The sequence below is a fragment of the Ictalurus furcatus genome, chromosome 3, assembly GCF_023375685.1.
Source record: "Ictalurus furcatus strain D&B chromosome 3, Billie_1.0, whole genome shotgun sequence".
Lineage (NCBI taxonomy): Eukaryota > Metazoa > Chordata > Actinopteri > Siluriformes > Ictaluridae > Ictalurus > Ictalurus furcatus.
Window position 1 is genome coordinate 17,345,924 of NC_071257.1, and position 20,672 is coordinate 17,366,595.

General features: G+C 38.6%; 2 protein-coding genes across 5 annotated transcripts in view; one reads left to right on the top strand and one right to left on the bottom strand.

Moving 5' to 3' along the window:
* Nucleotides 1-7,846, top strand: part of ninl (ninein-like) — a 25,992-nt gene extending 18,146 nt beyond the window's left edge. For 3 of the 4 annotated variants that reach the window (XM_053621172.1, XM_053621171.1, XM_053621173.1), the window contains 11 exons: nt 513-2,138; nt 2,611-2,715; nt 3,234-3,303; nt 3,394-3,678; nt 3,858-3,971; nt 4,058-4,204; nt 4,308-4,457; nt 4,662-4,787; nt 5,729-5,938; nt 6,653-6,766; nt 6,875-7,846. In XM_053621172.1, the coding sequence (XP_053477147.1) occupies nt 513-2,138; nt 2,611-2,715; nt 3,234-3,303; nt 3,394-3,678; nt 3,858-3,971; nt 4,058-4,204; nt 4,308-4,457; nt 4,662-4,787; nt 5,729-5,938; nt 6,653-6,766; nt 6,875-7,066 (3,139 nt within the window). In that variant the 3' untranslated portion in view covers nt 7,067-7,846. The remainder of the gene's footprint in view (nt 1-512; nt 2,139-2,610; nt 2,716-3,233; nt 3,304-3,393; nt 3,679-3,857; nt 3,972-4,057; nt 4,205-4,307; nt 4,458-4,661; nt 4,788-5,728; nt 5,939-6,652; nt 6,767-6,874) is intronic. The other variant, XM_053621174.1, reaches the window with a different exon arrangement.
* gins1 (GINS complex subunit 1 (Psf1 homolog)) lies at nt 7,678-15,166 on the bottom strand. Its single transcript, XM_053621181.1, has 8 exons — nt 14,663-15,166; nt 10,269-10,333; nt 10,040-10,138; nt 9,873-9,965; nt 9,188-9,191; nt 8,872-8,982; nt 8,127-8,201; nt 7,678-8,024 (listed from the first exon to the last, which is right to left on the bottom strand). The coding sequence occupies exons 1-8, from the start codon at nt 14,729-14,731 to the stop codon at nt 7,956-7,958; spliced, it is 585 nt and encodes a 194-aa protein (XP_053477156.1). The 5' UTR covers nt 14,732-15,166; the 3' UTR covers nt 7,678-7,955.
* Between the last annotated feature and the right edge of the window lie 5,506 nt (nt 15,167-20,672).

Here is a 20,672-nt window from a genome sequence, read left to right on the forward strand (position 1 = left end):
ACTCTGTGTAGGATAATGGATGGATGTGCCTTTTTAGAAAACCTAGCAATAGTTTATCCAAACAGTAGCCATAATAATTGCACATTTAATTAAAAAAAAATCTCTTCTCATAAAATGGGCCTACTGTTCGATTTAGCTAGCAGAGGTGACAGATTCGTTTGGCTATACAGTTAGGCTAGCTAGCTTTTTTTTGCTAGCTAGCTATATAACAAAAGAAATTATTCATATCACAGCTCTCCTTGGTGGTTCCTTATTAGATTCTAGAAAACTCTGATTCCATTATTCACTGTTTCAATTATTGATCTGATATTGAAGTTGTTTTGTATTTTATAAATTTCTATTAAAAAACAAACAGATTATCCTTCCTAATTTTATGTAATTCACCTACATTATGCATGCTTTCCCCACTTTAGACATTTTATTTATATTTCAGTTCATATCTATTTCCATACTGGTATCCATGGCAGATATGCATACAGTATATAAAAAGTTAGCACCTTCCTCTGTACCAGGGAAGAGCTGGAGCAACAATTATCACAAATCAAGGCTCAGTTCAGCGAGACTCAGCACAGTTTGCTGCATCAGCTGCAATGGGAGCAAGTTCGGCTGCAGGAACAGACCGAGCAACACTGCAGGGACATGGGTGCATGGGAGGCTAGAGTGGAGGAGCTTGAGCAGGAGGTGCGCAAGGAGCGCCTTCACAGTGCTGAGCGCATAGGGGAGGAGCAGGCTCAGATTTGCAGCAGTGCTGCTCAGGAAAGGAAAAAACTGGAGGAAAAGCACCAGGAAGAGGTTCGACAGCTGAGGGAATGTATTTGCAAGATGCAAGCTCAGGGTGAGCTACAATGTAGAGCAGAGGAGGAATCGCTCATGTTGCAGAGGCAGTTGGAGGAGAAGCTGGAGGAGATGTGTGTTCAATTGGAGGACAACACAATGTCAATGAAAGCCCAGGATGCCCTCATACAGAGTCTGACTTCAGAACTGAATGCCAAAGCCCGAGAGATGGACCTTAAAAAGGAGAGAGAGCAAAAGCTTCTTGGTATGGTGTCTCAGCTAGAGCACAAACTGAATTTTGAAAGTGAACAGAAGCTTTCCCAACAAAAGGTGGAGAAAAACAAAGAGGAAACACTTCTTGGTAAGGTGTCTCAGCTCGAACAGAGACTTGTGCAGGACAAAAAGAGAGAAGAGCTTCTTGATAAACTTTGTCAGTTTGGAGAGGAATGGGACTGCATGAAAATTGAATTAAAGATGGTGCAAAAAGAAAAGGAAAGAATGCACAGAAACTGTAATCATCTGTCATCTGCACTTGTCCAGCAACAAACACTGCTTGAGGAGCAAGAGAAGGAACTTGATGAACTTCGAGAAAACTTGGAGAAAACCCAAGAGGCATTGAAAAGCAGAGATGAAGATTTGACAACACAGGCTTCTGAGCTAAGATCTGTGGAAATGGACAGAGACCGACTTATGGAGGAACTGAGGAGTCAAGGTAATGTCGTGAAAGACCTTCAGGCAAAGTTTCAGAATCTCTCTGAGGACTGGGATCAGTTGAATGATATTATACAAAACCTACAGAATGCTCTAAGCCAGGAGCGAGGCACGGCTACTCGGCTACAAACCCTACTAAACTTGGAACAAGAAGAGAAAAGCCCCCTTCTGCAAGAGAACTCCAGTTATAGAAATCTCTCGGACCAACTCTCATCCCAAATTGTGGAAATGGAAACTGAATCAACCAAGCTTACAGAAGATCTAAAGGAACTGAGAGCAGAATTACAGCACAAGGACAAAAAATTATTAGAACTCAGGACTCAGCTGGATACCAAATCCAAAGAGATAGACTTGCTCTGGAATGAGGTACACCAGAAGATGGAGTTGTTTCAAAACGTCAACCATTTCTCTGATGAGGTACAACTTTTGACCCGGCATTTGGAGGACAAGGAAAAGGAGCTGTGCTCCCTGAGAGAAGAGGCAGACAACACCACTAATCAGCTGCAGCAGTCTTTGATGGACACCCAGGCAGAAGTTCGGCAGATGGAGGAAGCACTTGCACTGGAGAAGAGCCAGATGAAGGGGCAGTTACTAGAGATGGAGAGACTGGTCATTGCTCTGGAAACAGTGATGGACCCATCAAGTCCACACAGGTTTGTCACATTCGGCCCGGTAGATGACCGTGACACAGAAAACAGATTTAATCCACACTGTGTTGATTGTTGTTTTGCTTCTACAAAATGGATGCGAAGGATCCAGTGATTGTGTCATGGAATGAAATTCCATTTAACCCTCAACATTTGCATTAATCTTTAATAAATCTATAACAAGAGTCCCCATTTCACTTGCATTTTACTAACTGCTGCATTATTGTTGAATTGCTGCATGATTTAATTTTATGTGAATGACAAATAACGCATTGTAGTGGCAAAATGTGCAGTGTCGCATCCTCTCACAACTAATATTTTCTGATTGTTCTATCTTAATTGGTTTTGTGGTGTGTGTCGTCCCCCCCCCCATATTCTATAAATTAGTGACCTTTATTTAAATGGTCTAGTCATGGCCATAGTTTAAAACCAAAACAGGATCTAAAAAATATCTGAAACATTTTCTTCTTACTTCTAGGGCCAAACTTGATGAGGTTAATTCTGAAAACAATGCGCTGAAAGACAGGTTGGCTGTTTTACATCAGGATGTAATGAGGTTGGAGGAGGAGGTCAGCAAAAAGAGGTGCGATCTTCCTTTTTATATTTATTAGATGATGGTCATCTAAAAGTGGGAAGTATTTTGACATATCTTTAAAAAAAAAAATAATGTAAAACCCTTTACTTCTAATAATACATATTTTTACATCTTCCTTCCCCATCACTTGACTTTAACTTCTGTTAAATGACATTTTTCTACCAAATCATCTGTAGTGTAATGTGATTAATAAATGCATTAAGGAAACATAATGGACCCTTTTGAGGAGAACTGGAGCATAGGTATAAGAAGATTAAATTACCTGTTTTTCCATTCTGTTTAGCACAGGCATTGAAATACATATGCAGCATAAATATCCATATTTCCTTTAGTTTCCTTTCTCACTGTGCATTCCACTTTCAGCCCTTATGTCTTTATGGCTGTATACACTTTCATTTGAATGGAAATTGCCTTTTGGAAAATGTCCTTAAGACCGATGGTTAGATTGGTGCAACTGCCTGAAGATATGGACCTTATTGTGTTTTTAATATTGAACTGTCTTCCAGAAAGAAACTCGAGGAGATTGAAAGAGAGTATATAAAAACTCAGGAAGAAAAGGAGAGGTTACACAAAGAGGCAAGACAATTTGCTTAATTAAGTTCATATATAGACACATTTGTGTGAAAGCCCTGGCCATCATTCAGCTGTGCTTCCTTTTAAAAACAGAACTCTAAGGTTCGAGAAGAGGTGTTGGACTTAAGTGCACGAAACTTGCAACTTAGCAACGAGAATGCAGAGTTAAATTCTCGCTTCCAGTCTGACCAAGGAACAGTGCAGATGTTGACTGAAAGGCTTTCCCAGGTGTGTCGAGAACAAGAAGAGACGACAGTCTTCATCAAACAGCTCCAAGAGACTAATAGAAGTCTTGGGAAAGAGAAGCTACAGCTACAAGCTAGCAAGCAGGATGAAAAGACCCTCTTAGAGAGAGAGCTAATCAAAGCCAAAGACAAGGTATTTTACATTAAGTGGACAAAACATAATGGATTTATATTTCGTATTTATTTTCCTGTTTTTTGTGTTACTATATTTAACTGGGGGGAAAAAACGTGAAGCAATCGATTTATGCAGATAAACATGCACAAACAAATGCCAGTTGTAAATTTGCCCTTAATACCTTTTTTACTTTTCAGTTACACCACTTAACAGAGGTTGAATCTGTCCTGACGAGCCTAACACTGAAAAACCAATCGCTTCAGCAGGACAAGGAGAACTTGTTGAAAGAAGCAGAAGAAAGAAACAAAAAGGTGGGAAGCCTCATCAAGAAATACCTTTTGCTTTCAAAATTGTCATCTATGATTTTGTAATAAAGCAAACCATATTCCTGTGCCAGCTTGAAAAACTTCAGGAGTGTATTAACACTCTTGAAGGCCAGTCAGCACAGCTTCATTCTCGGATTTATTCACTGTGCAAGGAAAAGGAGGCTCACATACAGGAGATGTCCACACAATACATGCAGTTGAAGGAATCTCAAAACAAGGTTGGAGAAAAGCTTAGAAATAAAGCTTGTTAAGTGTTGTATTATCTGCAACAGGAAGCATTACTGTGCTTTTCATGAAATACTACTGCTTTTTGTTTCTCAGGTTCTGGAGCTCGAATCCATGATGCATGAAGTTGTAAAGGAGAAGGAACACATGCAGCTTGTTCACAGGATGCAGGAAGAGACAGCAGCCAGTGCTCTCCAGGAAAAACTGAAAAGTGTGCAAGCACAGTGTCGAGAGCTTCTTGACAAGGTTGACCACCTTCACCTGAAATACAAATGTAGCAAAACTTACACAAACTGACTTAAGATTAATATCTGTAAATTCTGGGATATTTTCAAAGCTGAGTTATTGATGCTAGTTCTTAAATAAAAAAAGCAATCTGAGATGCTGGTTTTAACTGAATATACATACCATGAAGACCATGTAATATGGGTTTGTTTCATTTATTTGTAGTTGAAAGATTCTGAGTCTAAGCTACATGCTCAGGAGTTAGAACTTCAGAAGTTAAAGCATGAACGCCTCACCTTAAGAAACAAACAGGCCGAACTGGAGACCAGCAAGCAGGAGGCAGAAAGGCAGGTAAGGAAGTCCTTGATGAATTGCATATTTTATTAGTCAGTCCATTTTGTTCAGTGAACAGGTCAGGCAAGAAGTTTTTATGATGCATCATTGAAAATGACAAAAATAGATAATGGTGACTCTAAAAGAGTAAAAAATTCATAATACAGGGTTTCCCAAAAGTATCCATAGTGTCCATACATAGGGGACTATGTTTGCCAGCACCACATCGGTTGTGCCTTCATCAGTGGATGTTCGTGGACGTCCACTTCTCGGTTGGTCTGCAACACTTCCGGTCTTTTTGGATTTGTTAATAAGGTGTGTGTGTGTGGTGCTTGCAATGTTTCCTGTTAGTCCATCACAACCTTGCTATAGCTTCCCGATCCAGCCATGAGAATTATTATATATATTTTCTTCAATATGTTCTTCTGTCAATGGCAGAATACTATCTGAAAAGAATTATACTATAAACCAAGTATGAACAATTTGGGAAGACATTTTGCCTAAAAAAAAAAAAAATTCCCGTGTATGGAGACATTGGGACACCCTGTATATTCTTTAAACCTTACTATTCCATTAATCGCAAAATTAATTTTTTTTACAAAGTATCCTTACTGGTTAATGATGCTATGATAATGATTCTATCATCCCAATAAGTGTCCACAAATTTCTAGTTTCTAATCAGCCCCCCCCCCCCCCCCCCAAAAAAAAAAGGTCCTTTACAGTAAAACCTGACCCTGCCCATCACTGATCAATACACTCTTTATACTTGCACCCTATAAATAAGGCATTTTAATATAACACATTGTATGTATATACTGGTGCAAGGTTGTGTTTTTAGAGCTTGGTTTTGATTGTGTTCTAAAACATGGCATAGCATTTTAAATATACAAGGTGCCTCTTGAGGGGGGGAAAAAACTCAAAATGAAAAATTCTAACTAAAACATATTTTTCATTCATAGGCTTTGAGGGCAAACACTGCTCTATCACTGAGTAAGGCACAGCATGTTCGTGAGGTGCAGGAGTTACAGGAACAGATTGGTGTGAATACCCAGGAGCAGCTTTCTAATGTACACATGCAACTGGCTGAGCAGCAGAGTAAAACGCAGCAGCTGGAGGTGCAGCTCCACTCTCAGGCCCAGCAGGCCAGGATTCACCTGAATCTTCAACAGGTACATTTCTCACACACACGTGTACACCCGTACACCAGAACCTTTGTGGTGGATGTGTTTCTTCAAATGTCTTCAGGCATTGAAGTCCCTTTTTGCAGTCACATATATTTGTTGTGAGTGAACATCTTTTCTTTTAGATGAAGTGCTCATATATAACCAGATGTAGAAAACTAGTTTATTTACTTTGCATTTGTAATCTTAACTCCTTAAGTATACAGCTGCAGTACCAGGCTGTACAAATTGGCTGTACATTTGCTTACTAAACAGCCTATTAAAGCAAAATTAGGTTTATTTACTGTGGATACATATTGTAACTTGTATCACTGGTTATGATGACGGCACCCTTCTAAATCAGATCATGTTATATTGCTATTATGGAATTACAAAATGTGTCATTTTCCGTATTATTGCTTTTAAAACTGGCTATTAAAGTTCAGACGTTTGGGATGATTATGGTGGTGTAACTCCGTAGAATACTGTGTGTATGTACCACAGTAGTTAAACTGAAAGGGTACACTGAAGTAACATGAATACGGTATAGAATAAAAATGAATCTGCATATGTTTAGTCATACTGTTGTAAATGTACTATTCCTTTGCCAAGTAAATAAATGATTGGTAACAAATTGGTAGAAAAGATGATTCTTGAGTTGTGAGATATGATAATCATTAGTGATTATCACTTCACTTTTTTAATACATCTATTATATAACAGGAGCAGTATGAGAAAGTGATGGAGAACATGCAGGAGCGGATGGACGACGTGGAAGTGAAGCTAAAGGCGGTACGTCTGATGCTGCAGGAGAAGGTTAACCAGCTGAAGGAGCAGGTGGGTCCATAATGTTAACACCAAGTACTGTATACTATGTGAGATTCTTACTACTTGGCTGTGGGGGTGAAATTGTCTGATGCTCTGTTCAATGTTTCTACTTATTAGCTGTCTAAGAATGTTAAGTCAGATCTGCTGCTAAAGGACCTCTACGTAGAGAACGCAGAGCTCATGAAGGCTCTACAGATAACTGAGCAGCGTCAGAAAAGTGCAGAGAAGAAGTCATTTCTCTTGGAGGAGAAGGTGACCGCTCTCAACAAACTCCTGCATAAAATTGTTCCTGCCTCTCTTTCTGCTTAGAACGCGTTAGCCACAAATGTCCTTTAACAGTAATGAAATGTGATCTACTTAAGTTTTTCGTTACAGGTGTAATGTATGATCTATAAAAGGGACCAAGTTCACAGTAAGAGAGTGAAAACTCCTGGTGTGACACTTTAAAGAACAATCATTGGTGATTCAAGCCTAGATTTAAAACTAACAGCACAGGCATAATACTGACGGGGTATTTTGCTATTAATTGTGATATACAAGTTTGTATGACTACGTAAATGTGACAGTTTTGTAAAAGGCCATAGAAATTTTATGTCCCTTCTGAGCCAATCGTGTCTGAGTAAAATATTAAGGGGAAGTTTGAAATGTAAAAGGCCAAATATAATGGCATCGTGCAAATGGGATTCCTTTTAGTTTGTTTATTCATTAGTAATTTAAACATTATGGACTGTATATGGTAAATATTCATTCTAAATACAAAAAAAACGTTTGAAAGGTGTTTGACTATTGAGAAGTATCAACTCAAAGCACAGTATTCTTCACATGTACATTTTTTGATAAACAGGCTGTCCTTAAATTTGCACAATCATGCTGCACTACTGTTCAATCCACTGTGATGTTCATAAATTGTGTTGACAGTCTTGCAAAAGCTGTAATTTTATTGATTATTCTCAACTATATCATCACCTTCACAGCATTTATTCAAAAAAGAAAAATGGGCCTGCTTAAGCCATAGCAGCAGTGTGATATAGATGATGTACACATGAAATCACTGTACAGTTTGACAGTAAAATTTCATGCAGCAAACCACCTGGACCCTGCTTTGATAAATTCTTTGAATTATTGAAATTCATGTAATTGACAGACACAAATGTTAATTTATAGTTATTAACTATCAAAACCAGTGAAAATGGTCATGTTAAGAAATGACGTGCTCCAGTACTCCCTGCCGAATCAGCTGCTCACACTTCCATCGGGGCAGAAAATGCTGTGAAGACAAAAGAGTGGCGTGTAAATGCAACGGGGAACATGTAATCTGACTTTTTTTTAAAGATATATGAATGAACAAATGTAAGATCAGTCTTAATACCTGGCTATTCTTCTTTAAGAGAATAACTGTTCCATCATCGATTTCAAACTCCCCGTGATCTTTCAAGCAGCGTACCTGAAAAGAGACAGGGAAGAGGAGAAAGGTGGAACAACACCAGCAGTGTGTAGTAATTATTAAGGCATAATCTGAAACATGTTTATTACAGCCATGACTCACATTTATTTGATTCTTCTACCATGTTCTATCTAAATACTCCATCCTGATTGGCTGGAAAGTGTGTGTTAAAACCACTGAATGCACAGGTAGTTCCAGTCAGTTTAATCACCGTTCTAAGTTAATGCACTGCCTATAAACAATTGTAACCATAGTAACATGCAGTTACAGTTGCATACAGTAGTTCAACTCGCAGCTCTTCATTACTAGATACGGTACAAACATGGGTCAATTCACACACACACACAATCGCTCTCTCTCTCTCTAATAACTATTTATTATAATTCATTCAAATAAATCTAATCTTATCATACTACTTTTATCTCTGTGTATGATTTAGAGCAGGCAGAATTCTAGATCTAATGACCCATATATAAAGTAACTAATAATTTTATCCTATCAGTCAAATTTTGCACTGTAAACATCAATGACAGATTTAACTGGTATAAGTGGGATCATCCAAGGCTAGGTGTGCGTTACACTATTTTAACGCTCCGCATCAGGTGGTTCTTTGCCTCCAGCATCGTGTAATGCACACTTTTAGCCGTGGATGATCCCATACATAACTCACCTCAATATACAGGCTCTTAGGGGGTTTCATGTCTCGTGTTATGTCCAGACCCTCCTCTCCTCCAAGTGACCTCATATGTGTGGCCAGTGACTTCTTGTACCGATTAAACCACTCCAACTAGCAGGTGATTGGAAAAAGCAATTATCCAAAGTTCAAAACAGGAAAATCAGGAACAAACCCTGGGTGCTCCTGATTTCTTTAATTGTGCCTCTTCATCCTCCTTGCATCTCTACCTTATGTTTTCACTTAGGATGTGAGGAATGCAATAATGGGGTGATGAGAAGATTCAGCAGTAAACATATTTGCCAAGTGAGACATCCCTACGTTAAAGTGATGTCGATTATTGATGACTTGTTGCACAACTGTATTGCCAGTCACTGGCCATAATGGATCTGAATATACACAGTGTGATGACCAAATTAACTTCAATCAGAACATTATTGTACTTATACATCCTATGACTAAATCAATGTTTAAGTTGATGTTCTAGCATTTACACCACTCTACACACCTGAGCATATTTTATTAATATACAAGCACATCTGAGAGCCAAGAGTTTTCATTTATAGCCCTTGTTTTTTAATTTCATATTATACACTTAGTATTCTTTTTTTCCAGTACAATACTTCTCCACCCCCCAGTACAGTACTCTTTACCTCCCACCCACCAGCCTACCTTTATTTTTATTCCTCTGATCACAGTGGAAGAATTGATGCATCCTTAGATCAATTTTCAGCTAATGAGTTAACGCACAGGTTCCCAACCCTGGTCCTGGACTATTCCCTGTCCAGCATGTTTATGCTTGCTCCAAGTCATCCATACTAACGCATCAAGGTCATCACCTGATTAATTGGATCAGGTGTGTTGGGAGCAGAGAAAACACTAATATGAGTAGGGCAAGGGGTACACCAGGGTTGGGGACGTGAGTTAACAGATGTAGGAGGCATTGATTAAAGTACCAGGATACAACCCTGATACTACTAGTATTAAAAATGAATCACATGCCCTCTGCACACGTGTGGAACCGAATTGTTGTGGGCAACACACTTCCATACTCCCATCTGAGAGCACGGATTCGCAGGAGCCGGTCATAACTGCGGAAACAGGAGAGGTGGGTAAGAGGAAATCATGAGTTTGGATATACAGGATGTTAAGATAAATGACTTACAGGTAGGCTGCAGTACAGCACTGGTTCCTCAACAAGCAGCAGTGATGAAACTTGATGGTTGGTATTAGTTCAGTTTTGCCCTCAGTCTTGGCTTCATTCCTTTCAATAAATATTAAGAAGAGAAGCAACATCAAACGCAAGACTATGGTGCTATTTTAGATCATGAGAAACTGTTTGTTGGAGAGCTATGAATAGTTGCTATAATATGAGAATATGGTTAACTTCTTACACATCACTTTGGTTTTGCTCGTATAAAGCTTTCATTTCTTCAAGCACTTGTCGAATGCCATCCTCCTGTTGAGACACGACTCTTGAGTTGATTAAGTGTGCATTGAGACAAGCTTAAACCACAATTTATTCCACAAGGTGTGCTAATTTGGGTCAGTCCTAAAGACTTAATCGCATTAAGTGTTACCAGTTTAACTTTGTGAATTCATCACTGTCCTGAACTGGATAGAGCTCTCCAGCTCACAGCACAGCTGCACATCAGAGCTGGTTACATGAGTTAAGAGAGCAGGTTTCCTCAACTGACTGAGTTGCACTTGCAAGAACCATTGTTCCCAACGTCCAATCACTCAGTGCGTTTACATGGACAACAATAATCCAATATTAACCCGATTAAGACAATACTCTGTTTAAGAAACTACCATGTAACAGCAATTTCTGATTAACTTAATCCGACTAAAGTCATACTCGAAGTAAACCCAAATCGAATTAAGACGTGGAGTATTCCTGTTTTAGTCGCGTTATCATCATGCATTATAGACACGTACACACCTTAATCACACTATTAACATCGTGTGGGAGTTTTCAACACATTTTGCAACACACGGCAGTGCTCAACCGTTTGACGGCAGACAAGAGAGCATGGCTGCATCCAAAGCCACGTACTAACCTACTACAGATTAGGTTAAATACAGGTCTCTATACACTATATAGTAGGTAAATGTGTGCTTTGGGACACAGCCCATGGCTTCAAGAAGTCATCTATTTGCACATACAGCGTGACAAATAATTTACTGCACTTGAAGCTTTTCTGAAATTAAAAATAAAAACACCCAAAACTGTATAGGGTACCAAAACAAAGACGCACTGTATGCTGATACGTGAAATTCTGGAAGGAACGTTGGACGGCGTGGCGCGGTGATGTAATGACGTGCCGTTAATCGATCTATGTTCTATAATGTAAAACGGGAACATGAAAGGAATATTCTGAAAGCGACTCATGTAAACACCTTAATCACAATAGTAGCTGCGTTTACATGGACAACAATAATCCACTCTTAACCCGATTAAGACCATAATTTGATTAAGAAACTACCATGTAAACATCAATTTTTACTTACCTTAATCTAATTAAGGTCATACTCGAATTAAGCTCTAATCGAATTAAGACAGGTGGAGTACTCCTGTTTTAGTCGCATTATGGACGAGTATTACAGACATGTAAACACCTTAATCACATTATAAATGTCGTGTGAGAGTTTTCACCGCATTTTGCAACAGGACATGATCACACACGGCCGTTTTACGGCGAACAAGAGAGTTCGGCTGCGTCCCAAACCGCATACTTGCCTACTATAGGCCTGTAGTGGGGAAAAATACATGTATCTCGGCTACTATATAGACGGTGAGTATGCAGTTTGGGACGCAGCCCACGGCTTCAAGCAGTTGTCTAATAGCACGTATAGCATGAGAAATAATTAACTGCACTTAAAGCGTTCATAAAAAAATGAAATAAAAACACCCAAAACTGTATACGGTACCATAACGAAGACGAACTGTATGTTGATACGTGAAATTCTGCAGGGACGTCGGACGGCGTGGCGCGGTGACGTAATGACGCGGGCTGTTAATCTAATTATGTTCTATAACATGTAAAACGGGAACATGACAGGAGTATTCTAAAAGTGACTCATGTAAACACCTTAATCACATTATTTTCTTACTCAGAGTAAGGTCAATAATTAGATTACTGCTGTCCATGTAAATGTAGTCATAGTCACCGATTAACACCGTTTGAGTCAAAAAATGTTTGTCGCAAAATTTTGAGCTTATAAATACCCATGACTGGGTAGTCAGTCCCTCCAGGATTTTGCGATCACAGAAATGAACGCAAAATCAAGCAAATGCCGTAATATTCAGAGGAGCTGGCAATTATTCATACAAAAAGACACATCATGTGACGTCATCACTCACATTCAGCCAAAGCCTTCTTTGATTTGTGTCGAACATGAATACAGCTGTCATTTACCTACAATCACTGCAATTTTGCTAATTCAAGTAGTTTTCCACAAAAAGACTCAGCAAATTGTATGGCAAATTGTAGGGGGGAAAAGCTGCAGCAAAATCAAGATTTTTTTTAACAGCATCAATCACAAAGAAACTCCATACAGAGTTTCATAAAGTGACAATCATGATGATTCAATAAATATGTAAATTAGCATGTGGCTTCAGGCGGATTGAATGCAGTAGCTACTTTCCACTGAAATGCCCCCAAATGGCATTAACATTTGACCAAGGCCCCCTTTTTGCAAGATGTCTTTAAAACACATTAAAAATACAGACTTCTGAATATATCCGCCTTTTTATATTAATAATTACACTTACATCTTTACATTGGGAATTTTATATATATATATATATATATATATATATATATATATATATATATATATATATATATATATATATACACATACACACACACACACACACACACATATACACACACACACACACATATATATATATATTAGGGATGCACCGAATGTTCGGTGGCCGAAATTAGCAAAAAAAAAAGCCCTTTCGGTGTTTGGCCAAATAAGCGAAAAGGCCAAATAAATTTGACAGAACAATGACGTGTTTGATGACGCGACCAAATAGCCTAGCAACCAGAGTGAGACGCGCGAATGTCATGACCTCCACTTCCGGCAGCGCACACCGAGAGATGAGAGGGTGCGGGCGCGCGCGTGCATGAGTGCTCAGCGAGCACATGCTCTTCGGACGTTGACAACCTTGACATGGTTTACTCTGGGCACGTGCGTTTGTTTTGTTTCTGTTCCGGAGTATTCTTTCACGTTGCGAGATGTAAGGGAATAGAGTACAGAAGCAGGTAAAAACGTATTTATTTAAGGGCAGGCAGACAAATCCAAATCGTAATCCAAAAAACGTGGCAAAGGGTCGGGCGATCGGCAAACAGGCATAAACGGGGCAAAGCAGGAATCAAAGTCACGGTCACAGAAAAGAGGGTCGAAACACAAAACAAGAAACATGAACTAGTACTATGGACTGGGAGTGGAAAAACCAGCAGGGACTAAATTAACTAATCTATAGTTTAAACTAACTAAATCTATCAAGGAACATAACATTAATAATGTATCTAACTACACTATATCTACTATAATACTCCGCGAGGTGTACAGGGACGCGAGCGGTATATATCCCCAATATAACCTGCCGTATATAACCGATTAGAACCATTTTTTGCACTCTTCAATGCACTTTTTTAGTTGTAGGCTACAGAGTGTTACATTCTTTCAGTAGTCAGTTATAGGCCTAACATAGGCTATTCAAGGGGGGGGGGGGTTCAAAGACGACCACATCAAAATATTTTTATTTTACTAATTTATTTATTTAAAGTTATATTGTGCCTTGATGGTAGCCTACGCCTGCTGGAATGAAAAAAAATGTTCAGTGTTAAATAAATATTTTGAAACTGTAGTTTTTGTAATTGATTTTTTCTTTGAAAAGCAAGACAAAATAGTAAAAAGCACATTTTGACTATTTAATTTATGCAATGGTGAAAAAAAAGGCAAAATAAATGGAAAAAATGCAAAAAAACGTGTTCGGTCTTCGGCCAAGTTTTTCAATATATTCGGTTTCGGCCAAGAATTTTCATTATATATATATATATATATATATATATATATATATATATATATAAAATCATGTATTTATTTATTTTTCACACCAAATTGTTGACAGCCCCCACTGTGAAAACCACTGTATTATAGCTACAACCACAATGTTGATTTTAAAATGTGCAAAGCAAAATCCGCCTCCGTCTGACGGTGGATGAGTGCATAAAAGGAAACATCATCATAAACAGTAAAATGTACCACTTCATTTTTTTTTTTTATCTGTTTGGCTATTTCTGTCATGTTAGCGCCATCACATTACGTATATTTGACGTAATTTGTCCTCGGCCGGGAAACAGTATATACTTCCGGTTAGTACAATACAACCCTTTTAAAACTCATACACAACGGTAGAGTGTATAGTATAAATATATATTATGTAATTTGGGACACACTGCGAGTTACACACTCGGTGCCATCAGCAACTCTAAGGCTTGTGCGGACTGTTAGCTACCAGTGAGAAATGGTTAGAAGTTTTTGGTTGCGATGAGTCCTTAAACTAGAGCTGCACAATTTTTGAAATTACATGGTGAAATGTAATGTGCTAGGGCAAAACTTAAAAAACAAACAAACAGTGTAGCTAGTTGTAGATGCATTAGTAGTTGATAAGTCAGTATTTAGTTAACATGTGCTCAGTCATGCCTGCTAAGCCAGCGGTGGTGTTAGTAAGCTAAAGGTTAAATATTAACAGTGAGGTACATACGTTAAAAGCAGGTAACTGGCCATCACTCATCCGGTGAAGTTCTCTTACAAGTTCCTTTTCGCAAAACATTAAGCAGCTCTTTACCGAATTTATCCACTAAAAAACAAGCAAATAAATATGTTCTCTGATGTGCTGTTATGTTTCCTTGTTATAAAACCTCGTATTAGTACACGTACAGCAAGCACGCGACAAGAGCCAGTTTTCCCGGCAGAATGTGTTGTTTGCACCACGTGACCTAAAAGTACGGAAAGCCTAGAGGGATAAAGCAAACACAGCTGACCGCAGACCTGTTTCACCAAGCGAGCTGAACAAACTCAGAGTTGCAGAGTAAGTTTTGAGTTAACAAAACCAAACAAATCCAACCCGGGTGATTTAAGGTTAACAGTTTTCATAACGCTGGTTGTCAACTTTCTTGTACCCCGGATTTAACATTGGATCAAGGTTTACTCAGCGTGCACACAAAAGCCATATCGTTTACAGCAAACAGCCAATAGGGTGATCTTCTTCTTCTACTTTTTGTTTTAATGGCAAACCACTAAAGGTGCATTACCGCCACCTACTGGACTGGAGTGTGGGCAGTAGATTGGCAGGAAAATAAATAAATAAAATAAAAATAACTAATAATAATACATAAATAAAGAGATAAATAACGATATACTAGATATTCCTACTAGATTACTAAAGTCTCTCACTTATCCCAGTATTTTTTAGATAGTCTATCAGGGGTTGGTGCATTTTCCCAGATGTTTTCCCCAGCAAGTTCACTAGTGTCATGTTTTGTTTTCCAATCTGCATCTCTAGCTCAGTTCTTTCCTCCTCATACCTTTTGCAGTCTAACAGAATGTGTTTTACCATCTCTTGTGTACTGCAGTGTGTGCAAAGTCCAGTGAGGTGTTTTCCTATTCTGTTTAATGCTAGATTTAAGCCAGCATGACCTATTTTAAGACGCATAATTATCATCTCTTCCTTTGGGTTTCTGCCCTGCCTCACACTCATGCCTACTTGTTTTTGTATAGTATATAGGTGTCGTCCGGTGTCAGCTGTGTCCCAGTATTCCTGCCATATTTTATGCGCGTGTCCCTTTATAATGGTTTTGATCTCTGCTCTACTTAATGGTACTTGTATATCAACTGTTTCATGTTTTATCGATCTTTTTGCCAGTACATCCACAATGTCATTCCCTTCTATCCCTACATGTGCAGGAACCCAGAAGAAGGAAACACTCAGCCCCTTAGCATGAAGTATGAGAAGCAGATAAAGTATTTGGTAAACAATGTCTTGTCTGCATGATGTTTTCCCAGACTGTATGCTTGATAGTGCTGATAGACTGTCAGAAGCTATAGCGACATCTTGGCTCTGATGATTTTTTTTCAACTACTGCAAGTGCCAAAGGACTCCTAATAATTCTACAGTGTACACTGATAAATGATCAGTCGCCCTTTTTTTGACTGCTACTTCATACCGGGGAATGAAAAAAGCCGCACCAGTGCGGCCTGTCTCAGGCTGTTTTGACCCATCTGTATATATGAGTAATTTATCCTGATATTGGTCCATATAGTTTTGAGTTATTATCCCTTGTGGTGCTATTTTAGAATTCTCTTTTAATATTTCGAAAAGGTATTTCAGAGGTTTCAGAGGTATTTTAGAATACCTCTGCTATTTTAGAATTCTCTTTTAATATTTCGAAAAGGTATTTCAGAGTTTCAGAGGTATTTCTGAAACTCAGCAACTCACAACTGGTGTTCCACAGGGGTCAGTTCTGGGTCCACTCCTCTTTTCTGTCTACACTACATCTCTAGGGCAGGTGATTGAGTCTCATGGCTTCTCATATCATTGCTATGCTGATGACACCCAGCTCCATTTGTCCTTCCAGCCTGACGATCCATCCGTCTCTGCACGCATCTCTGCTTGCCTTTCGGACATCTCGGTCTGGATGAAGGAAAACCATCTTAAGCTTAACCTGGCAAAATCTGAGCTTCTCGTGATCCCGGCCTGTCCCTCAGTCAACCACAACCTCACTGTACAGCTCGGCTCACTCACACTCATGCCAACCAGGACGGCCAGGAACCTTGGGGTGATTCTTGATGACGGCTTGACCTTTACAGACCATATCTCAGCAACTGCAAGGTCCTGTAGGTTCATCCTTTACAACATCAAGAAAATCCGACCCTACATCACCAAACAGGCTACACACAGATACTAGTCCAGGCTCTTGTTATCTCTAAACTGGACTACTGCAACTCACTGCTTTCAGGCCTCCCAGCCAGCTCCATCAAACCCCTTCAGATGATTCAGAATGCTGCAGCGTGCCTCGTGTTCAACCAGTCCAAGAGAACCCATGTCACACCCCTCTTCATCTCCCTCCACTGGCTTCCTGTAGCTGCCCGCATCAAGTTCAAGACCTTGATGCTCATCTACAAGACCTTGTCAGGAACAGCACCCTCCTACCTCAACTCTCTCCTGAAGGCCTACGTTCCCTCTCGCAACCTGCGATCGATTAGCGACCGACGTTTAGCAGTTCCAACTCAGCGTGGCGCAAGGTCTCTTTCCAGAACCTTCACACTAACTGTTCCTCAGTGGTGGAATGCACTTCCAATCTCAATCCGGACCGCAGAATCTCTCACCATATTCAAAAAACAGCTAAAGACCCACCTCTTCCATGAACACCTAACCAACTCATAAAAAAAAAACAAAATGCACTTACACCTCTACTCTGCACTTTGCTTCTTCTGGAATTCAATTAATAGATCTTGTATGGTAGCACTTCTTGTATTGTTCTCTGCTTGATATATCGCTTTGCTTGTATCTTTCTCATTTGTAAGTCGCTTTGGATAAAAGCATCTGCTAAGTGAATAAATGTAAATGTAAATATTTGTTGTAATCTTGTATCTACAGATGGTTTTATGAATCTCAATGGTGGTACAATTGATATCGCCACAATGGGGCTTACTTATAGCTGACTGAGACCTGTATTTTGTGCCTTTGCATTTCCTAACCATCCAAAGCTATTAAAGTTAGTTCTATAAAACTCTGGGCATTCTTGTAAGATGGCTTTCGTGGGGTGCACCCTGCTATGCCCTTTTAGATTTACCCAATATGCCAGCATGATCTTAACCCTCCTGATATACAACGGCATCTCTCCTGTCTCAACCTGTAATGCAGTCACTGGTGATGATTTAAATGCTCTAGTACATTTCCGGAGTGCTTGTGCCTGTTCCACATCAAGCTTTTTAAGATTTGATTGTGATGCCGACATATATGCTAGGCAGCCATAATCAAACGCGGCCCTCATAAGAGCCTGATATATATTTATGAGCGATGCCCTACTTGCTCCCCAGTCTTGCCCTGACAGACATCTCAGGACATTATTAATCTGTTTACATTTGTTTTTAATTTTATCAATATGCGGACCCCAGGTCAGCTTCTCATCAAAAAGCATTCCTAATAAGCCTTGACCTGTTCAAGATCTAGCCCATATAATTTAAGTGGTACTATTTTATGATGTTTAGAGAAACATATACCTTGTGATTTTGAAATTGATAGTTTAAATCCCCATTCATTTGCCCACTGTTCTACTTTCCCTATTGCATGTTACATTTTCTTTCTTAAATATTCTATATTTCGATCCTAACCCAGAGTGCCCCATCATCCGCATAAAGCGACTTTCCTATATTTTCTCCAACCTGATCAAATATGTCATTAATCATAATATTAAACAGTATTGGGCTACATACACTGCCTTGTGGGGTACCATTTTCCACTGCATACCTAAATCCTGACTGATACGGTGAAAGGAGCCCTTTACTTTCTATATAGTGATCTAATCTATCTGTTACCATCCTCTCCATAGTTTTGCCTAACTGTGACTTTAATGCTATGGGTCTATAGCTTGCTGGATCTGACGGGTCTTTTCCAGGTTTGAGTATTGGAACTATAACTGCCTGTTTCCATGTTAGTGGAATCTTTCCTGTATTCCATACCATATTGAACAGTCTGCCAATAGGGTGATGCAGGGATGACGTCATTTTGTCCAGGAACCCGGAAATTAGCATCACACTGGTTCCCTCGACAAAATACCCAGTAGGATTTTCCCATAGGCTTTTGGATTATTGCAAAAAATAAGCTCTGTGACCAACAAAAATTTCACAATACTAACACGTTTTGTCCATCAAGATAATTTTCACAAATTAACACACTTTAACAAAGTTAACAACTTTTATGAAGTTTGAAGCCTAAATACAATCCCCAGAAATAAAAATCTAACCGTACGCTATAAGAGAACTACACCACGGTCGCTCGACTTCAACGGCACGATCACCAAGCTTCCGAGAACTTTTCCAAACTTTATTTAAAAACATTTTCCATAATGCAGATTTACTCTGTGGATGAATCTTAATCCACATTTTTTGGAAACTCTGCACAGCATTCCTGAACCAGTTTATCTCTAAAGTTTTTTTCCTGTTTGGCGTGATGATGTTTAACTTCCCCGACAACCTCTGTAGTCACATTTAGCAACTTATTAGTGACCGCCTTTTTCAATACACGTAAAAACTTTTAAAAAATATTGAGTGGCAACACATACAGTTTGTAGTTCTGGAAGAGGATGTCAGGATGTCAGACTTAATTTTGATTTTTTTACACAACGGTCCTATTCTAACAGTAGTTCATTACATTGAAAGCTGTGGCTTCTTTAAGAAGAATTTTCGTTGATGGAGCAAAAATAACCAAAATATTTAGCCATGTTGTGTCTGAAATTTCAGTTACTCCATAGTAATTTCTTGTTTATAGCACTGTTGTATAAAATCAATATCACATTCACAGTCAGCCATGAAAACAGCCTTGGTGGTATTCAATACAACATCACACTTGCTTGTGCAACAGTGCTTAATTGAAAAGCAAAAATTCTAACCCATAATATCATTTTAAAAATCCTTAAATAAAAGCTTTTGTAAGTGTTGCACAATGTAATCCAGAGGAATGTTCTTTTAAAGTCTGCTATACTGCACATTCACTTCTTTCTTTCTCCATTGTTAAAGTCAAATCAAGTAGATATTTAATGTAGGGTTTTCACAATACCATAAACATATCTTGTGATATTATACCAAGCTGAAGTATCATTGTACCAAGTAATATCATGATACCATGCAATATTGTGTTAATTCATAATTCAAATCTACAAAATGAACCAAACTTCCAGAAATACATAGATATGAATGAAAACAGACTAACTGAATTTTCCTCTGAATACTTTATTATTGAGAATGAAATATAATTTTGAGAATTTTGGAAAAACTAAAGAATAATCATATGTACAATTGGCAAGCAGCTAATTCAATGTGCCACGTATTTCATCTATTATTCCCTAGAACTATGAAATCATGCAAATTTAAATTGTCTTCAGAGTACTAAGATTGACACATCATTAGGAATAAATAACTGAATTTGGAAATGATCTCATCATAAAATTGATGATGATTGATTACAAAATCATAAAATTGGGAACATTAGCTTGCTTACTATCAAACACGGCTAATTTTATTACTTACACACAGAAGTTTGCATAACGTTAGCTTGCTTACTCACAAACACAACTAATTTTAGTATTTACACACAGCAGTTAGCACAATGTTAGCTCACTAGTAAATATGGCTAATTTTATTATATACACTCAGCAGTTAGCATAACATTAGCTTGCTTATTATCAAACATGGCTAATTTTAGTATTTACACAGTAAACGGTTAGCTTAGTGTAAGCTTGCTTACTAGTAAACAGGAAATCTTTAAAGCTTAAGGTAAAGAATTTAGGTTAAATGAATGTCATTAACCTTTGTGTATTCTGCAAAAGCAGAGAGATGTTTTATCGAAAAATAGTATTAACTGCCGCACATTCAACATTACTTGCACTACTACCACATTGATGATACTACCGTTTGAAAAATACAGTGGCACGGTGGCATTTTGAAGCTTTGATATTGCAATACTATCATAGTACCAGTATACCAGGCAAGCC

Bases quoted from the DNA above. Each gene is read 5' to 3' on its own strand.
- gins1 (XM_053621181.1), bottom strand. From the start codon at position 14,731: ATGTTTTGCGAAAAGGAACTTGTAAGAGAACTTCACCGGATGAGTGAT. The intron at 9,966-10,039 runs GTAAGTCATTTA...CTGTTTCCGCAG, and splicing joins TGCTGTACTGCAGCCTACCT to TTATGACCGGCTCCTGCGAA. The intron at 8,202-8,871 runs GTGAGTTATGTA...GTCTCTTTTCAG, and splicing joins CTAAGAGCCTGTATATTGAG to GTACGCTGCTTGAAAGATCA.